The 20,368-nt window shown below is 40.3% G+C and overlaps 1 protein-coding gene across 3 annotated transcripts in view; it reads left to right on the top strand.

Moving 5' to 3' along the window:
- Positions 1-20,368, top strand: part of zgc:165507 (solute carrier family 16 member 7) — a 29,801-nt gene that overhangs the window by 3,931 nt on the left and 5,502 nt on the right. For 2 of the 3 annotated variants that reach the window (XM_036148787.1, NM_001309967.1), the window contains 1 exon segment: positions 13,356-13,598. In XM_036148787.1, the coding sequence (XP_036004680.1) occupies positions 13,385-13,598 (214 nt within the window). In that variant the 5' untranslated portion in view covers positions 13,356-13,384. 3 annotated transcript variants of the gene reach the window in all.

Genomic DNA, 20,368 nt, shown 5'->3' with positions numbered 1-20,368 from the left:
CGCTTCGCGTCATGGCGGAACCAATTTGCGGTGCAATGGTTTCCGCACGTCCAGTAGTAGAGGTAACACAGCTCCAAGGACCGCCGCCGCGCAAACAAGTTTCCGTCATCCAAAGTGAAACACTTCTACGGTCCGTGTTGCGTGCGAATTAAATGGTAAGTCGTCATGTGTTATTACAAACTGTAACATGAAAGCAAAGTCCGTCTAAAATAGTGACCGTCTTGAATCGAACAACAGCACCCCCCCCCCCCCCAACCCCCCCCCCCCCCCCCCCCCCCCCGTTGGACCATCTTCAATCGATCAACAGCACCCCCCCCCCCCCCCCCCCCCCCCATCAACAATCTCACTCTCAACAGTCGTCAAAAGTTGAGAGGTATGGCTATGCCTGTTAGCGCCAGGTGTTTTCAAAAAACACTGTGAAAACACATTAAGTAAGCCATTCTAAATTTCCCTGTGTATTTCTCTGCCAAACCTCTGCCATTGTCTCTGGTTGTGGCAACGGGGGGCCCGGTTGCAGTGAATTACGCCAAGGTACAGCTGGCTATCTGAGCAGCGAGCAGACGGCTAGCACGAAAGCGGGGCTGTGAGGAGGCGGCTCCCAATCCTACATGCGGGTCTCAGGCTGTAGGAAGCGCAGCGGTGCGGTGGCTGCACCATGTGGATCTCTGGACGGCAGAGGTGTGGTTTGCTCCAGGGTCAGCCTTTCTCCTGCACAGCTTAGAAAGATAATACACAGCCTGTTTCATGGTAGTCGCCTGTTCAAGTTCCGATGATGGAAAGGGCAGGGATGTACCGTACTAAGATTGGCCATTGTAGGTCTCTTTAGTGTGTGTGTCCCGCTAGTGCTGCGCATGAAAGAGGGTTGTAAGTCTTTATACAGTGGCCTCCCTGTTGTGAGAGACAGTCCCCCGGGGCCTGTAAAAGTCTCACATTTCAGTGGTTTTAAACTTTAACTGATTTTATTCTTCATGGCTTGATTGCACAACAGCCCAAAGTTTCATATCAGTGCATCCCTGGTTCCAGCCTATCTCTCATTTTTGAAGAAGTCTGTGCAGACGAGATAAAGAGGCCTCATGGCGTGCTGTTGTATTAACTGTTGAACTTATTGACCAGACTGACAAAAATGGTCCAAGTTGAAATTCTGACTTCCAAGTAGTCTTCTTTAGTGCATGTTGTTGCCTTTGTGTTAGCGGCAGCAGTGCATAACCTCAAAGTGCTGTTAAAAAGTAGCAAAAATCATTTCTTCTTAATATTTCAATCCGTTCAGATTAATGACTAGGAGTGTAATTAGATCTCGAAATCTACTAAAACGCCACAATATTGCTCATCTAAGGGAAGTATGTACTATTCAAACTATACTAAGATTTATTGTGTCCTTATTTTCCTGCGGTTGTGTTGATGAAGTTGACTACTGTGAGGTATTTTGGCTGGGTGACAACACAAATTAGAACTGAATACGCCGCACCGCTTTTAAATAATTAGCATGGTAACAGTGGTTGTTAAAAACATTGACAGAGGGGAAGACAAAATGTGTACAGTTGGCATTGTAGGAATACCACTGACTGGGGAACTGCTATTCTGCTAAATTAGCAGTAACTTTGCAGCTTTCTGCTGGCAATAAGCCAAAATGCTTTTTCATAGTTTTAGAACGAATCTTGACAGAAATTGATCATCTCCAGTTAAGAATCTAAAATACTAGTAGAACCTAAACTTAATTCTGCTTAAAGGTTCTTTGAACTAAGTTTTTGTTTTGTAAAAGCTTTCTTGTATTTGTTAAAACAAAGAAAAAAAGGAGATTAGTTCTCCCTAAAATATTGCTATTACCGTCTTGTTCTCTTGAATTCAAAAATCTCTGGAGCCTAAACATTGCTTCCGCTTTGCTTTTCTTTCTTAGTAATTGGGGGGAAAACTGCAGATAAGACTAAGCTTCTGTGTACCATTTGCTAAATAAATCATAGCTATTTTTTCTCAACTAAACACATCTTGGATGCATTTGCACATTAAGTAAATCTTCGATGCTTTGTACTGGTTCTGTTCATACCTGTCAGACAGGTTTTTTGTTGCAGCTACTTGTATGTAATAATAATAATAATAATAATAATAATAATAATAATAATAATAATAATATAATAATAATAATAATAAATTTTATTTAAGAGCCGCGTTTCTGGACACTCAAGGTCACTGTACAAAAGAATTGCACTCTGTGGCCCCAGAGTGCAAAACGCTCTTCCTTCAGACCTGAGATTGGTTTCTGTTAGGAACCAGTTGAACTCCTATTTTTGAAGCTCTCCTTTTGATGATTCAGTCTTGTTTTAAATGTGTTTATTTCACTAGTCTGTTGTGAAGTACTTTGTGTTTTTTATAGTTTGAGAGGTTTACTAATTTACAACAGAGAGGTAGAAACACCATAAGCCTCTGACCATGTGGTCTGAGAGGTGTGGGAGCACACAAGCCCTGGATAGGCTGCTGAATGTAGGTGTTGGCAGCCCACATGGAAACGCCAAGGGGACTTTTTTTTATTTTTTTATTTCCAGGCTCATGTTCAGAAATGAGCTCAAGGGCTTTGAAGTGAAAAGGTTGAGTGGTTAGCAGAAAGGGCATTTTCACATGAATGTATTTTACAAAAAGATCACCTGACTGTTCCGTCAGTGGGAAGCTGAAGAAGTGGGAAGTCTCTTCGCCACTTCTCCTTTGCTTTTAAAGCAAGGTCAAGTATGTTTATCCAGGGGACAACGTCATTGTGTTTACTGTAAACCATGTGTGCTTTAGTCCAACCTTCAGAGAGTCCATAATTATCTTAACTCCGTCAAACAAAGTCGGTGCTACTATACTGAGGGGTCCTTAGAGCGTATCTTGCGTTGCCATAACTTTAAGTCCCTGCATGAGATTCCATAAGGGTGGGTGGGGGGGGGGGGGGGGGGGGGGGGGTGATGGTCACACTGGAACCTGCTGACTGTACAGGTCAGGTTACCTCTTTGGAAAGTTTGTTTATCAGGTAGGTGTTTAACTTAAGTTGTCCCAATGGTTTTATGCAAATACTAAACTCTTTAGGATGCTGTGAATTGCTTGAAGTCCCCCATATATCCAAATATATATCTTCTAACTAAATCTAAATGTATATGTTTAATCTAAATATTAAATCGAAATCTTATATCTAAATACAGAGTTTATATCTTAAGGATAATTATTTTTTACTAAATACCTTATATTTAAGTTTTAAATCTCAGACTTAAATCTTCAAAAAATATGCTAATTAACCACACTCCATTTTCATGTTGGCCATGAGTAATTGAAGGAACATGGTCATTTAGCATATTTTCAGGAGATATAAGCCTAAGATTTAGTATATCTATCTATCTATCTATCTATATATATATATATATATATCTATCTCTATCTATCTATCTATCTATCTATCTATCTATCTATCTATCTATCTATCTATATATATATATATATATATATATATATATATATATATATATATATATAGAGAGAGAGAGAGAGAGAGAGAGAGAGAGAGAGAGAGAGAGAGAGAGAGAGAGAGAGAGAGAGATCCATTTTCTCACTTGGTTATCTCACATTGTGTCTGTGTGCAGGATTTTAAAAATAGATTATGTATAATATAATATTTACATGTAGGCTATATTTCGCGTTTCCCTCTAAATGTTAGAATAATGCACAACATGTGTGCTGAATAACAGAAACATGACTAAATGTCGACATTTTTGGCTCTCTTCTGCAAAGATGGTTCAGAGTAGTTTCGATCCCCCCCCCCCCCCCCCCCCCCCCCCAACCCTCTACCCCCCCGCCTCCCCTCTACAGGGTGCAAACCTTGCTTACTTCCTCCTTCCATATGTAGCTCATTGTGATGACTCACCACTGACTTCTGTTTAGTCTTTCTGATGGTGGGGTAACAATATTATATATAATTGAATTTGTTTGATAAGACGTTTGCTCTGTCAGGGCAGTTTGTAGGAGTGGTGTGCTCAACCTTAAGAACATTGTAAAAAAAAAAAGGGGTAGTTATAGACTATTTATGTCTTTGACTGTCCAGAACATTTTAGGATATATATTATTAGGGGTGTACAGTGCCTTACAAAAGCATTCGTGCAAGGTGTATGAATGCTTTTGTATCAAAAACCTGTTGCCACAAGTTCTCTCATTTTATCTGGGGATCTCGGCAGCTTCTCCAGAGATACCTTAGCGGCTCCTTTGAAAAAGTACTACCCATGCCGAGCCGGTAACTTTATGTAGACAACAGAACCTCAGCCCTTCTTTAAACGTGTGCACAACTTTCTCCCTGACATGTCGTTATTACGTGTTTCTTGGATATTATTATTATGCTGTTTGTTCTCCAATGTTTAATTACCAGTGCTCGACTTAGAATTCCACCTGACTGATGAACTTTAAAGAAACAATAATGACACCAAGTGGTTAAAATCGTTGTCAACAATTACACCTACACATACAACACATACGCAATGCCTTTCACAGACACCTGCCATGTTCTCAACGGTCCGTTGAGTTTTTACTTCCACAGGACAGGTGTGTATGATGAATTATTTTCTATTTCTGGTCCGCTTCTCTTACTGGCTTCCATATTTGCAGGCTGCTGCTCTTTTGCCAAAATAAAATACGAAACGCTGCGCCGGGAACTCTCATACGATTGGCTCAGGAAGCAGGAAGTAAACACGGGCTACACTTAGAATCGAAGTAGTACCGGACCGTAGTTCTAGGTTTGAAAGGAGAAAACCGTGACTGAAACATTATTGATGTAGAGGACTGATTGTTTTTAGGGAATGTTACTTCCATCCCAGGTGACAAATGACTTATTGCTCCTTTAAATGAGCCAGATAAATCATCACAAACCAACACACTAGAAATTACATTTTATCTAATTCAAAAGTGAAACATTTTTTATTCACAAAATTTTAAATAAAGGGTCACTCACCTGTTTTGGTTCTTGTCTTAGTAGTTAGCAAGGACAGCTAATGCTAGATAGCTGCAGACTATCCAACAGAACGTAAACATAACTTCTGCATTTCCAGTATTTTGATTGGATGATCTGAGTTTGGGGCCGTAGTTGTTGTGCCCCATGGCTGTCTATTAAGAGCGTGTTGGGCATGAACACAGTGATCTCAGATGTTCATTATTCAAACAAATATCGGTGGGCTGGCCTCCAGTTTACGACCCCTCAAGAGGACGTAGCCTACTGAGCTTGTCAGTATTCTGGCAAAGACTTAGATATGTGTACACAAATGTTTAAAACGGGAGACGCCACAGTTGCTAAGTTATTTTTCTTCATGTGGTCCTGAGGAGACCATCCATATCCCGACTAATTTGGATGAATTTGGTCCGGTGGGAAGTGATCTAAAGAATGGGGAACTCTGTGTTAAATAATCGAGATTGTTTTAGCCTGGACATGTACCCGTTAGCACAAAGTCCTTTCTCAACATTAGAGGGAAAAAGTTTAATTATTGTTTCGGTAGCAACAGCAAACAAAACGTGATGTCATTTACTCAGTTGTTACTAGGTTTCAAACTCAACATTCTAATCTATTTGTGATGACCAACACTCCCCCTTGCTCTGCTTACACTTACAACTTTGTAGTAGTTTGTACACAGACTTTTGCATTACATTTCTCAAATTTTCATTCAACCTAACCATCTGATTATATTGTTAAAACTTTGTATGTGCTGTAAACCAGTTTATTATCGCTGACCGTTTCATGCTTACAGCTTTATGATAAGATAAGATAAGATAAGAATTCCTTTATATGTCCCGCAATGGAGAAATTCGGGTGTGACAGTGGCAAAGACACAGATAGAGACACACAATGATTTGTAAAGAAAAAGAAGGAAAAAGAACAAACTAGTCTAATCTAAAAATTAGCTCTTAAAAAACAGAAAAAGTAAATACCAAAGTAGATATTGCACAAAGCAGTACAAAAGACTCCAGCCTACTTACAGACACGTTATAATATAATGTGCAATATGCATGATGGTGCAGCAGTAATGTAACTAAGGCGTGTGCAAGTTACCTTAGCATCCAGTATACAGGCATGGTTTGATGACATTAAAACCTGGATGACCTTAAATATTCTGCTTTTAAATTCTGACAAGACAGAAGTTGTAATCTCCGGTCCAAAGTCCTTAAAAAAATAAACTGCTTAATCAATCACCTAATCTAAATGGCATTAAATTTGCCTCTAGTAATAAAGTAAAAAAAATAGGTGTTATTTTTGACCAAGACATGTCATTTAAATCCCATATTAAACAGGTTTCCAGGGTTTCCTTTTTTCACCCCCGTCGTTCTTCCAAAATTAGAAACATTCTTTCCAGGAGCTATGCTGAAAAACTGGTCCATGCATTTGTTACTTCAAGGCTGGACTATTGTAATTCTTTACTATCAGGAAGTCCACAAAATGCAGTTCAAAGCCTTCAGCTGATCCAAAATGCTGCAGCAAGAGTTCTGATGAAAATCAACAAGATGGATCATATTTCTCCTGTTCTAGCTTCCCTCCATTGCCTTCCTGTTAAATCAAGAATATGATTTAAAATTCTTCTTCTAACGTATAAAGCCCTTAATAATCAAGCTCCATCATATATCAGAGCTCTGATTACCCCGTATGTTCCTAACAGAGCACTTCGCTCTCAGACCGCAGGTCTGCTGGTGGTTCCTAGAGTCTCTAAAAGTAGAATGGGAGGCAGATCCTTTAGCTATCAGGCTCCTCTCCTGTGGAACCAACTCCCAGTTTTGGTCTGTGAGGCAGACACCCTGTCTACTTTTAAGACTATTCAATTCAATTCAGCTTTATTTACATAACGCCGATTCACAATACATGTCATATCAAGGCACTTTAGAAAGTCTATTGGTTGATATGTCAAAATGTTTCCTATCTAAGGAAACCCAGTAGATTGCATCAAGTCTTGACAAACAGCATTCACTCCTCCTGAGAGAGCATAAAGCCACAGGGGACATTCTTCTGCGTTATCAATGGCTTTGCAGCAATCCCTCATACTGAGCATGCATGAAGTGACAGTGGAGAGGAAATCTCCCCTTTAATAGAGAAGAAAACATGCAGCAGAACCAGAACCAGGCTCAGTGTGAATGGTCATCTGCCTCGACCGACTGGGGGTTTGGGAAGACAGAGCAGAAACACAAAAAGCACAGAAGCACACATTGACCCAGGAATCCTTTCTATGTTATATGACTAGGCTTAAAACATTCCTTTTTCACAAAGCAAGTAGGTAGAGTGGCTATCTCTATACTTATGCTGCAAAAGGCTTAGCCTGCAGGAGGACATGAAGATCTATTTTTTTCACTCTACTAAGTTCTCCTACTGAGAACAATTTTGCATTGATTGCTATTTCAACTTTTAACTTTTTTCTCTTCATATTAGGTAGACCTGATCTGGCATTCTTTTAGCTGTGACACATTGAAAGGATTCCTGGATCAATGTGTGCTTCTTTGCTTTTTGTTAAAGTCAAGTTAAAGGTTTGAAATATACTGAGATATCAGGCAAGTGCTGTTGGGTTATTTCTTGTGGATTAGGATCACTGTTTCTGGTCAGTTTGTGTCAGTTTAACTCATCTGATTTAATCCATTGCTTTGAAACTCTATAAACCCATTAGAACTCACTAGAACCAGTCAGTTAGGGACACAGCAGAGATGACTTCTATTAACTTCAGCTATTGGAAGCAAAATTAGAAAGTGTTGACATTGTAATGACTGAAGAGTGACTTTGCGTTTTTTTTTTTACTTCCTCTGTGCTTAAAGGGCTCATTATAAGCACGCTCTGTAAAGCTGGACTGTTGCTTTTTTTAAACTCTACCCACTGCTCCTTTATGGCCCTTCTATTCACAGCTTCATATTCAAACCCATCAACTTAAGCTGCTTATGGATTACAAGAAAATGCAATACATTGCTGTTGCGTTCAGTCCAAACCAGCATCTCCACTGAGAGCTGCTGTCTGTAATCTGATTAGCATGGATTAGATCCTCTGTGTGGAGCCGTAGTAAAAATAAAAAGCTTAATCTCTAACTTTGATTAAAAGAGAAATACAAGGGACTGATATTACCGAATTACAGTTCCATACACAAACTTAGTTTTTCTTAGCTATGAAGTCATGCACTCTGTAAAGCAATTTAAAGCTGTACAATTCGCCAGCTACAGTCCTGGTATGTTAACTGGCAGTTCTAAATTGCTCTTTAACGTGGGTACACGGTTATTTGTCTCGTCTTGTGTTACTGTCCTTATCCTATGATGGACCAATGACCGGTCCATTTTTGCCCACGTCTCACCTGTAGCTGCCAGATAAGCCACAACCACAAACGGATTTCCAGTTGAATGAATTATTGATACACTAATTTATGGCAGTTAGGAAAAAGTAGAAGCTGCTTTAAAATAAAGACTTCCAAAAAAGACTTCTACCGCCTTCACGTTATTGGGTAACTACCTATTTCAAAAGCGTATTAATAAAGGTAGCTTTAGGAAAATAAAGTCTGCTAGTGTACTGTGGGCAGTTTATTCTCCATCTAAAACAGGCTGACACAGAATGTTTGGAATTGACAAAAAAATTCAATGGTACAGTTGTTTGAATACTGATGAAATTACTAAATCTCCTGCTACACTATGCAGAACCTCTGTCGGCACAAGTTTCACCCACCTTTTGAAGGCCAAACTGGCTCCACAGGCAGGGCAACCTGAGAAGCGATTTAGCCGATGATCAATTGACCCCTTGGGGAAGCAGTAGCAGAATGAAAATGTTGCACCCTTCATTCACACACATGCATTACTTCGTAGACGTGACAGGGCTGGATGTTCCACAAAATCTGCTTCATCGTGTATGTTTACATTAGAGCTGCACAATGTAGGGAATTGCAAATGTCATCATAATATTAATGTGTGCAATATTGCGACTACATCTGCCTATCTGCGGCGATCATTGTCGCGCGAGGCGGGCCCAGCACAAAAAAGACAACATGTGTGGCAATATAACAAGATGTCGGATGCCACCAAATGTGTAACATTTTTCACTTATTAAAAAAAGCCAATCCCCAAAGGTTAGATGTAAATGATACGTTTTGTAAGATATATTTTAAAGTTTTACTGCTGTTAAGGGAACTGTTGGTAAAGCACTTTGAACCGCCTTGCTGCTGAAATGCGCAATACAAATAAACTTGACATGATTTGACTTGGTACAGATAAATATAATAAAGGAACAAGCAGTGCAAAAAAGTGGTTCATGGTGGAAGAAATGACTCTCAGAGAGAGAATTAAATAATGAAATAATAAGTGTCAGTATAATTTAGGTAAGAATTGTTATATTAACATAATTTAAATGTTCATATGCTATAATCTTGCATAAATGACCATCCAATCAATCTACATATGCACAGTTTTGAATGTTTTCATTGATTTGTTTCAGTCAAAAAGTCCTTTTGTAATTCTAAAGCACATTCCATTTGGCAAAGTCACCACTGGCGCAGGAAGTGTGTGCGCAGGTAATGCTGTCCTGCTGCTTAATATAGTCTGACCTGGTTTGCTTGCGTCTTCCCTTTATTGCAACCTAACCAGATTAGAGCAGAGACAAGGAAGGAGAGTAGCCTCGTTTCTGCAGGATTATTGTCATGAGTCACTCACACGCACTCTAGAAACTGAAGAGTCATCCTCACTGGTAGAGGCTCCGTGGTTTTAGTCATGCTCGCTGCTTTGTGGTCTGTGGAGTTCCTCTATCAGACACCAGCTCAGATTAGGGGACAACCTTTATTATTCAAGGATTCTAATATCGAGACGTAAGAAAATAGAATCTGTGAATAGCAATTAATGTTTGAAAAGTTCAGTTTTGACATGTTTATCCAGCTTGTTTGGAACGAAAGCGTGGCTGGGTGGTTAAACTTGTAAGATTGGCTTTACCTCATGGCTGACAGCAGAGCCGGATAAAAGCCGTGTTCAAAGGTAAGCTGCATTTTTAGACCTTCTGTCTGTGTCTCAGATTTGTGTCTTCTAATTAACATGTCTCTGTGGAAACTAATTTAAACAATTAAAAGCTAATCAAAAGGCTAAAGTTACATAGTTGTGGGCTCATACCTGTTCTAATGAACTAGAATGAATGATCCCAAGCAATTAGAATATCGTGGTAAAGTTCATTTATCTCAATAATTCAATTCAAATATTTAGAGTAACGTACAGACCCATTATTTCTGTTAATTGTGATGATTATGGCCTAATGAAAACCCAACATTTTGCCTCACTGGTTACTAATTGAAGCAATTCATTTGAGTTGTTTCAACATTCTCTTTTCAGAGCGTGGAAAGCTAAGTGGAAGGAAGACACCGGGTAGATAAAGGTGCACAAACAATGCGGATCGATCCTCAGTGTCAGGGGGATTGTGAAGCACATCCCAAAAACAGAAACTGTAGACCGGGCTTGAAGCCAACATGTCAAAAGCCACTTCACACAGACATGAACTATAAGCCACTCCTGATCCAGAGACAATGTCAGAAGCCTCTTTCCTGGGGAAAGCAGAACGAGAACCAAATGTTACTCAGTGCTCCAGAGTCCTCTTTTCAGAAGAAAATTCATTTTGCATTTTATCTGTAAATCAAGGTCCCAGAGTCTGGAGGAAGAGTGGAAAGGATTTAAATTCCCAGCAGGACTTGGCACCTGCCCGCTGCTAAAAGTGTTCCAATGACCATGGTGTCATTGTGCTTGGTTGGATGGGCTCTTGTCCAGAAAAAGAGAAGCGATATTAGAGCCAACGCTAAGTTCAAAACTAAAGGTTGCTATTGAAGCAATCTGGGCTTCGTGAGCTGCTCAGTAAATCAACAGGCTGATCTCCCTCAACGCCATGCCAAACCGACACTGTAGTCCATGCAGTAAGGAGCCCAGAACGAGAGTCGTGCATATATTCTATAATACACAGGCATACTTTTGAGTGGGTCTGCGTTTCTGGATTACAAATAGTTTTTTAGTTCGGTCTGATGTAATATTCAAATTTTCTGAGAAACTTAGTTTTGGGTTTTCAGTATCTATAGGCCATAATCTAGACTGAGACAGACATTGTCAATTAAACCGCACATTCACAACGTCCATTTGAGAGAAGTTTTATCACCAGGCTCCGAGTAAAAACAGAAGACACAAGAGAAACATCATAAATATAAGTATTTGTCATCATAAATATAGAAGGAAATTGAACAAAATGTATTTTATATGTACAGAAAAGTTAGACGTAAGACCATGAGCGGTGCAGGTGTGTAGATGCAGTATTGCAACAATGAACGAACCCTATGACGGTGCAGGTAGTTCAGGAGATTTCACAGAGGCCATGTGAAGTAACTGGTTTTGTATGTATGGGAGGAGGGATTGTTGGGAGTGTCGCACTCTTATGACATGTTTCAATGAAGCTGTTGTGGAATCCGGTTGTTCCGCATTTAAAGCTGCTGAACCTGCTCACCACCAAAATGACCAGAAATATCAGGTTGAAGTATTTCCGTTTTTGTGAGACAGAGCAACATCATTTCTGAGTTTCACTTTTATCATCGGATCACAGAAATAACATAACTTTTCGTAGACATTCTATGACGTATTTCTCCTAAATCATCGGAGTGTTTGGGATAAGAACTCTAGATGTTGCCATGTAAGCAAAGTCAGGCTTGACCATGCGCTCTGTAAGCAGGCGGCGCTTTTCTAATTCCCAACGTTAAAATTGGCAGATGTGTAATTATTTCACAGTCATCTATAATTAGACCAACTCAAACTGGCTTCGTTCAGGTTTGCATGTCATTGTCCTGTCAAACCTGTGGGTCGTTTGAAAAGCGTGGCAGGCCGCCAGCACTTTTAGTTAACTATACATCTCAAAATGACGGCCGACTGTTAAACTGACTGATAAAGACCTAAATCATTTCACATTCTCTGCGCACGTTCTAATCTTTTTTTATGAATGTGTAGCCGTTGGCTTTTTATGGCTCGTTTAGTATGCCACTGCAGACAGTCGCTGCTGGTGTATGTGCTGGTACTTCAGGCGTGTTGACTCTGAACACACCGCCTGACCTAATTTTACGTTTCTGTCACCTGATCCCCTCATGCAGAAATGTGCCTATTATCTCCCGAGGCTGGAGGTGTTGGCTCAAGGTGAATAGTGGGTGGGGCAAGCCTGGTCTCTCAGGTACAGTGAGTTCAACCCTTCGAGCCATGGGTGCAAACATTTGCATACGTTTATGATCCCAGGAATGGAGCTCAGGAACGTTGCTTTACAGTTGACAGGTGTTGCACCTGAATGACACTGAGGACGAAGCTTTGTGGTTACGTGGATGTGTGTGTCCTGTAAATAGGTCCTGGCCCCTTAAATTGTCTTCAACAATCCGGGACACTTTCCTATAACTGTCCCTTTGTCTCTAAATCTACCAATTAATATGGCTGCTTGGTTGCGTTTATCTTATTAGTCTCATTTATAAAATGTATCTATCTCATTTGTGTCATACGAGAACCACACTACAGCCACTTGCAGCGTGATAAAAGGGTTGCTTTTTAACTAGTCATTTCTAAAATTAATAATTAACCTATTAGTAATCAGTAATATGTTTGTAATCAATAATTAGGTAAAGAAACAGACTAAAATTGAAGGTTAATTCTGGAGGAAACTGAAACTGAATGTTCAATAAAAGGTGTGATATTATGAAATGTTTTATCAGTATGTTTCTCACATTAAAACAAAGCTTTGAAGAAGTTGAATTCAAAAGGAGGAAAGCCTTTTAGGCCCGGCAGGTTCTAACTCAGAAAACAGTGCTGAAAAGACAGGTCTTCCCTTTTGCTTGGGTCCTTTTTTTGTCGCCTCTCGATAAACCAGGCTTGGGCCCTGGACCTGTGGATGAGCTCATCCCTTTTTCTTAGCTCAACGGTCAGGGTAATCTTGGGCTCAACTGTTCCACCTGACATCGAGCTTGTTTTACCAGTTGTTGTCATCTGGAGCTTGTGTTGGATTCTCGAGGTTTCTCTTTTTGGAGTTCAGAACTCAATGGTTCCCATCTGCAGCGGTCATTGGGTGAGTTGCGCAGTCCGCCCTGTACAGGTCGCCGGTACATCACAGGGCAACATAGTGACACACAGGACAAATTATCATACACACTAATTCACAGCTAACATCAATTTAGAGAGACTGATTACCCTAACCGTTATGTTCTTGGACTGTGGCATGTGGCTGGAGCCCCTGGAGAAACCCCACACATGTACAGGGAGAACATGCTAATGCCATGCAGAAAGACCCCAGGCCGGGGTTTCATAATGCTTAACTGCAAGTTTTCTACTCATTTGTCTTTAACCTTCCTCGTTTTTGTCTGTCATTACAGTGAAAACTCAGCTTTAAGGTGGGCCAGTGATGCCACCCCCCACCACAGTTGCTGCAGTGCCCCCACCTGACGGTGGGTGGGGGTGGGCTGTGGTGTTGGGATCTTTCATCTCCATCGGCTTCTCCTACGCCTTTCCCAAAGCCATCACGGTCTTCTTCAAAGACATTCAGATCATCTTCGATGCCTCCTCCAGTCAGGTCGCGTGGATCTCCTCCATCATGCTTGCAGTCATGTACGCTGCGGGTGAGTAGTTCTTAAAGTAAAACAAAATCAAGGTTTTCAGTTGACATCTGTTGTGGTGCATGGCTCATTGAGAACTCTCGTACATTATAGATTGCACAAGCCTCCCTTTAATGAATTATAAACTGATTGTCCCCAGATATCAGTGTTGACTAACAGAGGTTCATAATATCACCATTAGCTGAAGAATCTTCAGTATTTCCTTCCTAATCAGCCCAGCTAACGTAGCTAACCTATCGTTAGCTAAACTGTTTGCTAGCAACACATTGACTAAGTTCAAGATTTATTATCTTTATTAAAGAAAAATAATGGATGACATTAAGTTGGTTATTATGAAGCTAGGCAAGAAACTTATTTTAGGTGTTTATGGCATTGTGTTAGCACTGCTGTTAAAGCAATTAGGAGGAGGTAGAAAAGTCACAGACTGGTGTAGTTTTACTAAGCTGGAGTGTTATTGAGACTTTGTCCTCTGTCAGGATGAAGGCGAGAGAAAGATTGAACTGTCTGACTTGGATTTGGAAATACTTTTAACCAGGGTACAGACCAACAATCTGTGTTCTAATTCGGAGAAATAGTTTGTTGGAGCTTGTGGTTTTGCACTCTAGATTATAGGTGTTTTTTTTTTTTTTTCAAGAAAATAAAGATGAATGGTGTAGGGATTAACTAAATCCTGTTGCTAAAGATTTGGGTAAGTTAACCAATAAGACAACGGTTGCCTGGACCCGAGGAATAGAAGCCTTTGGCTGATCAGAATTCCTCCTCAGCAGGACGTTGGCACCAGCATATTGCTCTGATCACCCGCTGCATTTAGCACGTTGCTTTGAGACAGCCACTACTCACCCAGGCCGTGCCATGGCTGCCATCTGTCCACGCCGTGATCCTCCGATCAGTGCTTGCGCCGCCGGCACCATCTGTGCTGGTGAGAAACGAGCATGATGAAAGTGCACGATTGGACAGAATTAAACAAAGAGACATTAGGTGAATCTTGGACAGGGTCTACACAGTGCGTTGACATTTCCCCGCACAGACTACAATTGTCGTATTTCTTCGCAAACATAGATTTGTGGAGGAATCCACAACGGGTATGATGTGGCATTCATTAGTTTAAACTCTGATCATCCTGAAAACCAGGAGGGTTTGATAAAAAGCTTAAACAATAAGAAGGCTGTTGGTTATTGCTCATTATTAGCCTGCCTCTAACAGACTGCAGTGCAGGAATAGGTGCACAGACCTCCCTTTTTTAGCTTCCCAAAGACTGACTGTCATTATCCTGTGTTGACGCTGTCAATATGTGCAGGTACTAAGTGAGTGGCTCTTGTTACTCACTCATTCATATTGATTGCACTCATCAGCTATTCATTAAACACCTGCTCTCTTGTCCTGCCTATTACACCGACGATTCCATCAGTCTTTGAATGTTTAACACCTTTCTAATTCCCCGCAGCTGCTTCTGTGTGCTGTTTACACAGCTCTATCATTACTGGGAGGCTAGCTGTTAATGAGCCAACAGCAGCAGACACCCACAAGTAATAACGTAGTGGGTCCAAATGGCTGAAAAGACCTTTTCCCTTATTACCGCTGCCCGGCGCTCACCTCGTCTAACAACATGCAAAACTAAATATCAGCTGCGCATGCAGAGCAGGTTTCAAAGGTACCTGATGAAATCTTTCATCATATTAGCACACTTCTCAGTTTACTACCTTCAAGGTAAATATCAAATCAAACAGACATCTGCATTTGCTTTCTTTTATAAAGAAGAGAAGCAAAAAAGATTGCGTTGTTCTTTTTATTTTATTTTATAAATACACAAACCAGCTCTCAATCTTTCTGAAACTTTTTTTTACTGAGTTTTTGTGCACTGGTCATTTCACCCCTTTGGTATTTTGTACAGCCGCAGTTTTGGTTGTTTCATGCCCAACTGTTTTGGGTTGGACAAGGTATTGTCTATTGGGGTCCGTTCTTCCTACAACTTCTGTCTTGTCAGAATTTAAATGCAGGAAATTTAAAATCATCCAGCTTTTGATGTCATCAAGACATCCCTGTAGTTGAAGTAATAGATTGGATTCATCAGGATTTATGGATAAATATAGCTGAGTGTGATCAGCATAACAGTGGAAATTAATTCCATGCTGTCTGATAATGTTACCAATTGGACGCATATATGTAGTGAAGAGAATTGGTCCCAGGGACTGAACCCTGTGGTACTCCACAAGTGGCCCTAGTTTGAAGATTTATTATTAACATGAACTCCCAGGTATCTGTCAGACAGACAAGATTTAAACCAGCCTAATGCCCTTAATCCCTACAGTATGTTCAAGTATTTCTAGGAGAATATTGTGATAAACTGTATCAAACGCAGCACTGAGATCTAACAGGACAAGTATAGACACAAGACCATTATCTTAGGCCATGAGAATATCATTAGTGACCTTCACCAGAGCTGTTTCAGTGCTATGATGAGCTCTGAAGCCTGACTGAAACTCCTCAAATAGGTAATTTTTTGTAAATGTTCACATAGTTGATTAGCAACTAACTTCTCAAGAATTTTAGATTAGAAAAGAAGATTAGCTATAGGTCTGTAATTTATTAACGTATCTTGATCAAGAAAGGGTTTCTTAAGTAAAGGTTTAATAACAGCTACTTTAAAAGCCTGTGGTACATATCCATTTACTAAGGATAGATTAATCATGTCTAAAACAGGGCCACTGATCAAAGGGAATATCTCCTTAAACAACTTGGTTGGGATTGGGTCTAACATACGGGTAGAAGTTTTAGATGAAGCTAAAATTTTAGATAGCTCAGAAAGCTCTACTGCTTCTAAACAGTTCAAACACCGCGCAGGAAAAGTGTACAAACCCTGTGTGTACCAGCAGCCCTGTGGCATGCCTTTGTTACATGCAAACCTGTTAATTCTGTTCTAGTGTAGTGAGTAATGAATGCAGCGTGTCAACCAACCGGTAATGCAAATCATTGGCATGTGGCTCATAATAGTTACAGCCGGAAACTTCAGAACGAAACTCTTACGTCTCTCTGGCCTAGTCAAAACAAATAAACTCCTAAGGGAATTCCCAATGCAGCGATGGATTTAAGCTCCACATTGAGTATTTGTTTTATCAGTGATTAATCCAAGTTGAAACAGATAGTTGACTGCATCCACTTTCACTCATAAAAAGTCTAAAAATGGTACTTTGAAAACATTTGGCTACCAGAATGCAACCACATATAGGTGTTGGACTTTTTTCCTTAATGTTTTTTTTCAGCAGCCCCAAAATATGTTCTGTTTCTTTATCTTTGAATTTGAATCCTTTGTTTGACAAAAAAAATGCACTTAGGTATGACTGTTTAATTCCTGGTTAACACAAATAGAAAGTGAGCCAATCACATGACAGCAACTTTTAGGTATCCAAAAGTCATAAAGACGTCTCGTTGAAGTGAAAGCTAAGCATCAGAATGGGATTTGACTGTTTACTGTCTGAAGTTATTTACAATTATATATAACAATAATTACACATGTTTTTGCTGTCAGACAGGTTAGAATAATGTTAATTGCAACACAGCACATGCAATAGTTATGAATTTAGGTAATTAATATGTCATATATGCAAATGGAACAATATGCCTCCAGTACAGTCTTTGGTATGTTTTAAATATCCATCAACTGGCCTTGCTGGCATACATGGGCCACCAGGGTTGTGGGGGTTTGAGGCAGATTTGCAAAACTTTTCTTCAAGGGGATTCAAGTGACTTAAAAGGTGCCGTGGTTGTTTGTGCCTGATGGGCTGTTTTTTTTTCCAGAAACAACTGATTTACTTGGATTTCCATACACAGCCATCTCTCAATAGTCCAAAATATCTAGTGAAAATGTCCTGTCAGAAATCAAAAGAAAATGGGCAGACTGAAAGAAAGGGCACACTAGCTCAAATAACCTCTTCTTACAACCAAGGTATGCAGAATACCATCTCTGGACACAAAACAGCATTGAACCTTGATGCAGACAGGGTACAGGAGCGGGAGACTACACAGGGAGCCATTCTTGTCTGCTAAAACTGAAAGCTGAGTCTTTAGTTGCACAGGCTCATGGGAATTTGACAAATCAGATGGAAGGGTCAAAATTTCGTTTACACATGAAAGCGTGGATGCATCCCGACTTGTATAAATGGTTGAGGCTGATGTTTCCTACCAAGTGCTAATTGAGCATCCTTCAAACAGCACTGGCCTACCTGAGTATTGTTTCTGAGCATGTCCATCCCTTTATGACCCCAGTGTACCCTTCTCCTGACTATCATCATCATAAATCATCAGTGACTTTTATTCCATTGGATTACAGTTAACTGTAATCCAATGGGATAATTGGAACTGTAATTGGATTACAGTCAATCAATAAAGCACCTTTGAGGTGCAACTGTGTGATGCCATCATGCAAATATGGATCAACATCTCTGGGGAACATTTACCAGCAAGTTGTAGCGAAGAAACTGACTGGTCCATGAACTCAAATGATCATTAAAATATGGATAGCTCATTGACACATGGATGCAAGTTTATTTTTATAGCAGATGTCAGCAACAAGTCTATTCAAAGTACTGTACATGAACATATTAGAAAAGAAAACAAATAGAGGACGGTAGATTGCAGTGGAATAGCATCAGTAGGACAAGATAAGTTGGACAAATGAAATTTCAGTGAACTACAACAGTTTGAACTGAACATTAACATTTAAAGGCAACTCTAAACCTATAGGTTTTTATCCTTGATTTAAATTAACTCAGGGTTTTAGCACATTTACCGTCTTGAGGAGTTTGTTCCAGATAAGTGGAGCATAGCAACTGAATGCTGCTTCTCCATGGTTGGTTCTGGTTCTCGGTATGCAGAATAGACTTCAGCCAGAGGAGCTGAGTGGTCTGGAGGGTTGATACTCTGACAGCAAGTCTGTGAAGTATTTAGGTGATAAGCCATTCAGTGATTTATAGACTAACAGATGGATTTTAAAATGTATTCTCTGAGATACAGGGAGCCAGTGTAAGGACTTTAGAACTGGGGGGATGTGCTCTACTTTCTTAGTCTTAGTGAGGACGCAGACAGCAGCGTTCTGGATCAGCTGCAGCTGTCTGATCCACTTTTTAGGCAGACCTGTGAAAACACCGTTGCAGTAATCGATTCGACTAAAGATAAATGCATGGATTAGTTTTTCCAGATCCTACTAAGACATTAGTCCTACAGGTGATAGATAGCTGGCTGTTTAATTGTCCTCAGTTGCCTTTTAAAATTCAGGTCTGAGTCCATCACTACACCCAGATTTCAGGTCAATTCAGTGGTTACTAGCTAAAGCAGCTAAAACTGGGTGTTAACTCTTGAGTTCTCTAACACTGGTCCAAAAATGATTACTTCAGTTTTGTTGTTATTTAACAGTAGAACATTTTGGCACATCCATGCATTGATTTCTTCTAAGCACTCAGTGCTTGAATGGGTTCATAGTCACCTGGTAACATGGTGATGTAGAGCTGTGTGTCGTCTGCGTAGTTATGGTAACTGATGTTGTTGTTTTTTACGATTTTACATTTGATTTATGAGCAAGAGGGAGCTTGAAGATATTGAATAGGAGACAACACAACATGGACACTTGGGGAACCCTGCATGTGATTTTTGTGGTCTCTGATGTAAAGTTGCCTACTGACACAAAAAAAGTCTCTGTTCTTTGAGTAGGATTTCAAGGACAGGGATTTGATGAACTCACAGGTTGATGGTCTTATATGTGGTCCATCACTTCACCCCAGTTCTACAGCAGCTCCACTGGCTCCCTGTCAAGTTCAGAATCCAGTTCAAAATTCTCCTGCTTACATTCAAAGTCATTCACAATCTTGCCTCTCCCTATCTTTCTGATCTACTTCAAATCTCAACTCCCTCTCGCAAACTCAGATCTTCCTCTTCCACTCACCTCATTGTTCCTCCCGCCCGCTTGAGATCCATGGGGAGCAGAGCCTTTCCCCGGTCTGCTCCAACACGTCGGAATTCACTCCTTCCAGATACCGCAACACTGAAACTCCATCTTCGTTCAAGTCAAAAGTCAAAACCCACCTGTTCAAGATTGCCTTCTGATTATGACTTCCTGTTGTCTGTAACATTCTTGCTTGCAAGTGTGTTGTTTCTGTTAATCATGATGATGTTGCTTCTTTTGTCCTACTTGTACAGTGTCCTTTGAGTGTTTTGAAAGGCACTTTAAATAAAATGGATTATCATTATTATAGGGGTTAGAGTTATGATGGGTTTCTCTTCCTTATTAATCATGAAATATCTGAAGATGCGGTCTACATCAAGACAAAGAGACCTGAAATTTCATGTCCCTTTTGGAATGGAGGTGTCTCCTGTAAATTCTGGGTTTTTCTCCACTGTGTCATGAAGTCTGCCTCTGATTGGAAAAAAGCTTCTCGTGTCGTAGCCAGAAACAGCAGGACAGAATCACCCGGGTCCTCATCATGGCCTATTTCAGGTCTCGCTGTGCACACCGTTCTCCTGAGAATACCAATTGCCGTTTGCGTATGGTAATGAGGGGAGCTGTTCCTCAAGGTCGGGAAAAGATTTATGAAGAGCAAGTTAAGTGATGACTCCACATGGTTTGTGGTTTTCACAATGCACTGGCAGACATATTATGCATCCTCTGGATGGTAATAAGAACATTAGATTGAGAAGGAACAAAACCAAAAAATAAATAAATGAATAAATAAAGCTCTACACTCCCTGTTTAACTCACACCTCGTGAACTCAAAAGTTTTGGA

Source organism: Fundulus heteroclitus, chromosome 17 (genome assembly GCF_011125445.2).
Source record: "Fundulus heteroclitus isolate FHET01 chromosome 17, MU-UCD_Fhet_4.1, whole genome shotgun sequence".
Taxonomy (NCBI): domain Eukaryota; kingdom Metazoa; phylum Chordata; class Actinopteri; order Cyprinodontiformes; family Fundulidae; genus Fundulus; species Fundulus heteroclitus.
The sequence above is the reverse complement of the archived record's forward strand: the minus strand, read 5'-3'. Positions and strand labels throughout refer to the sequence as shown.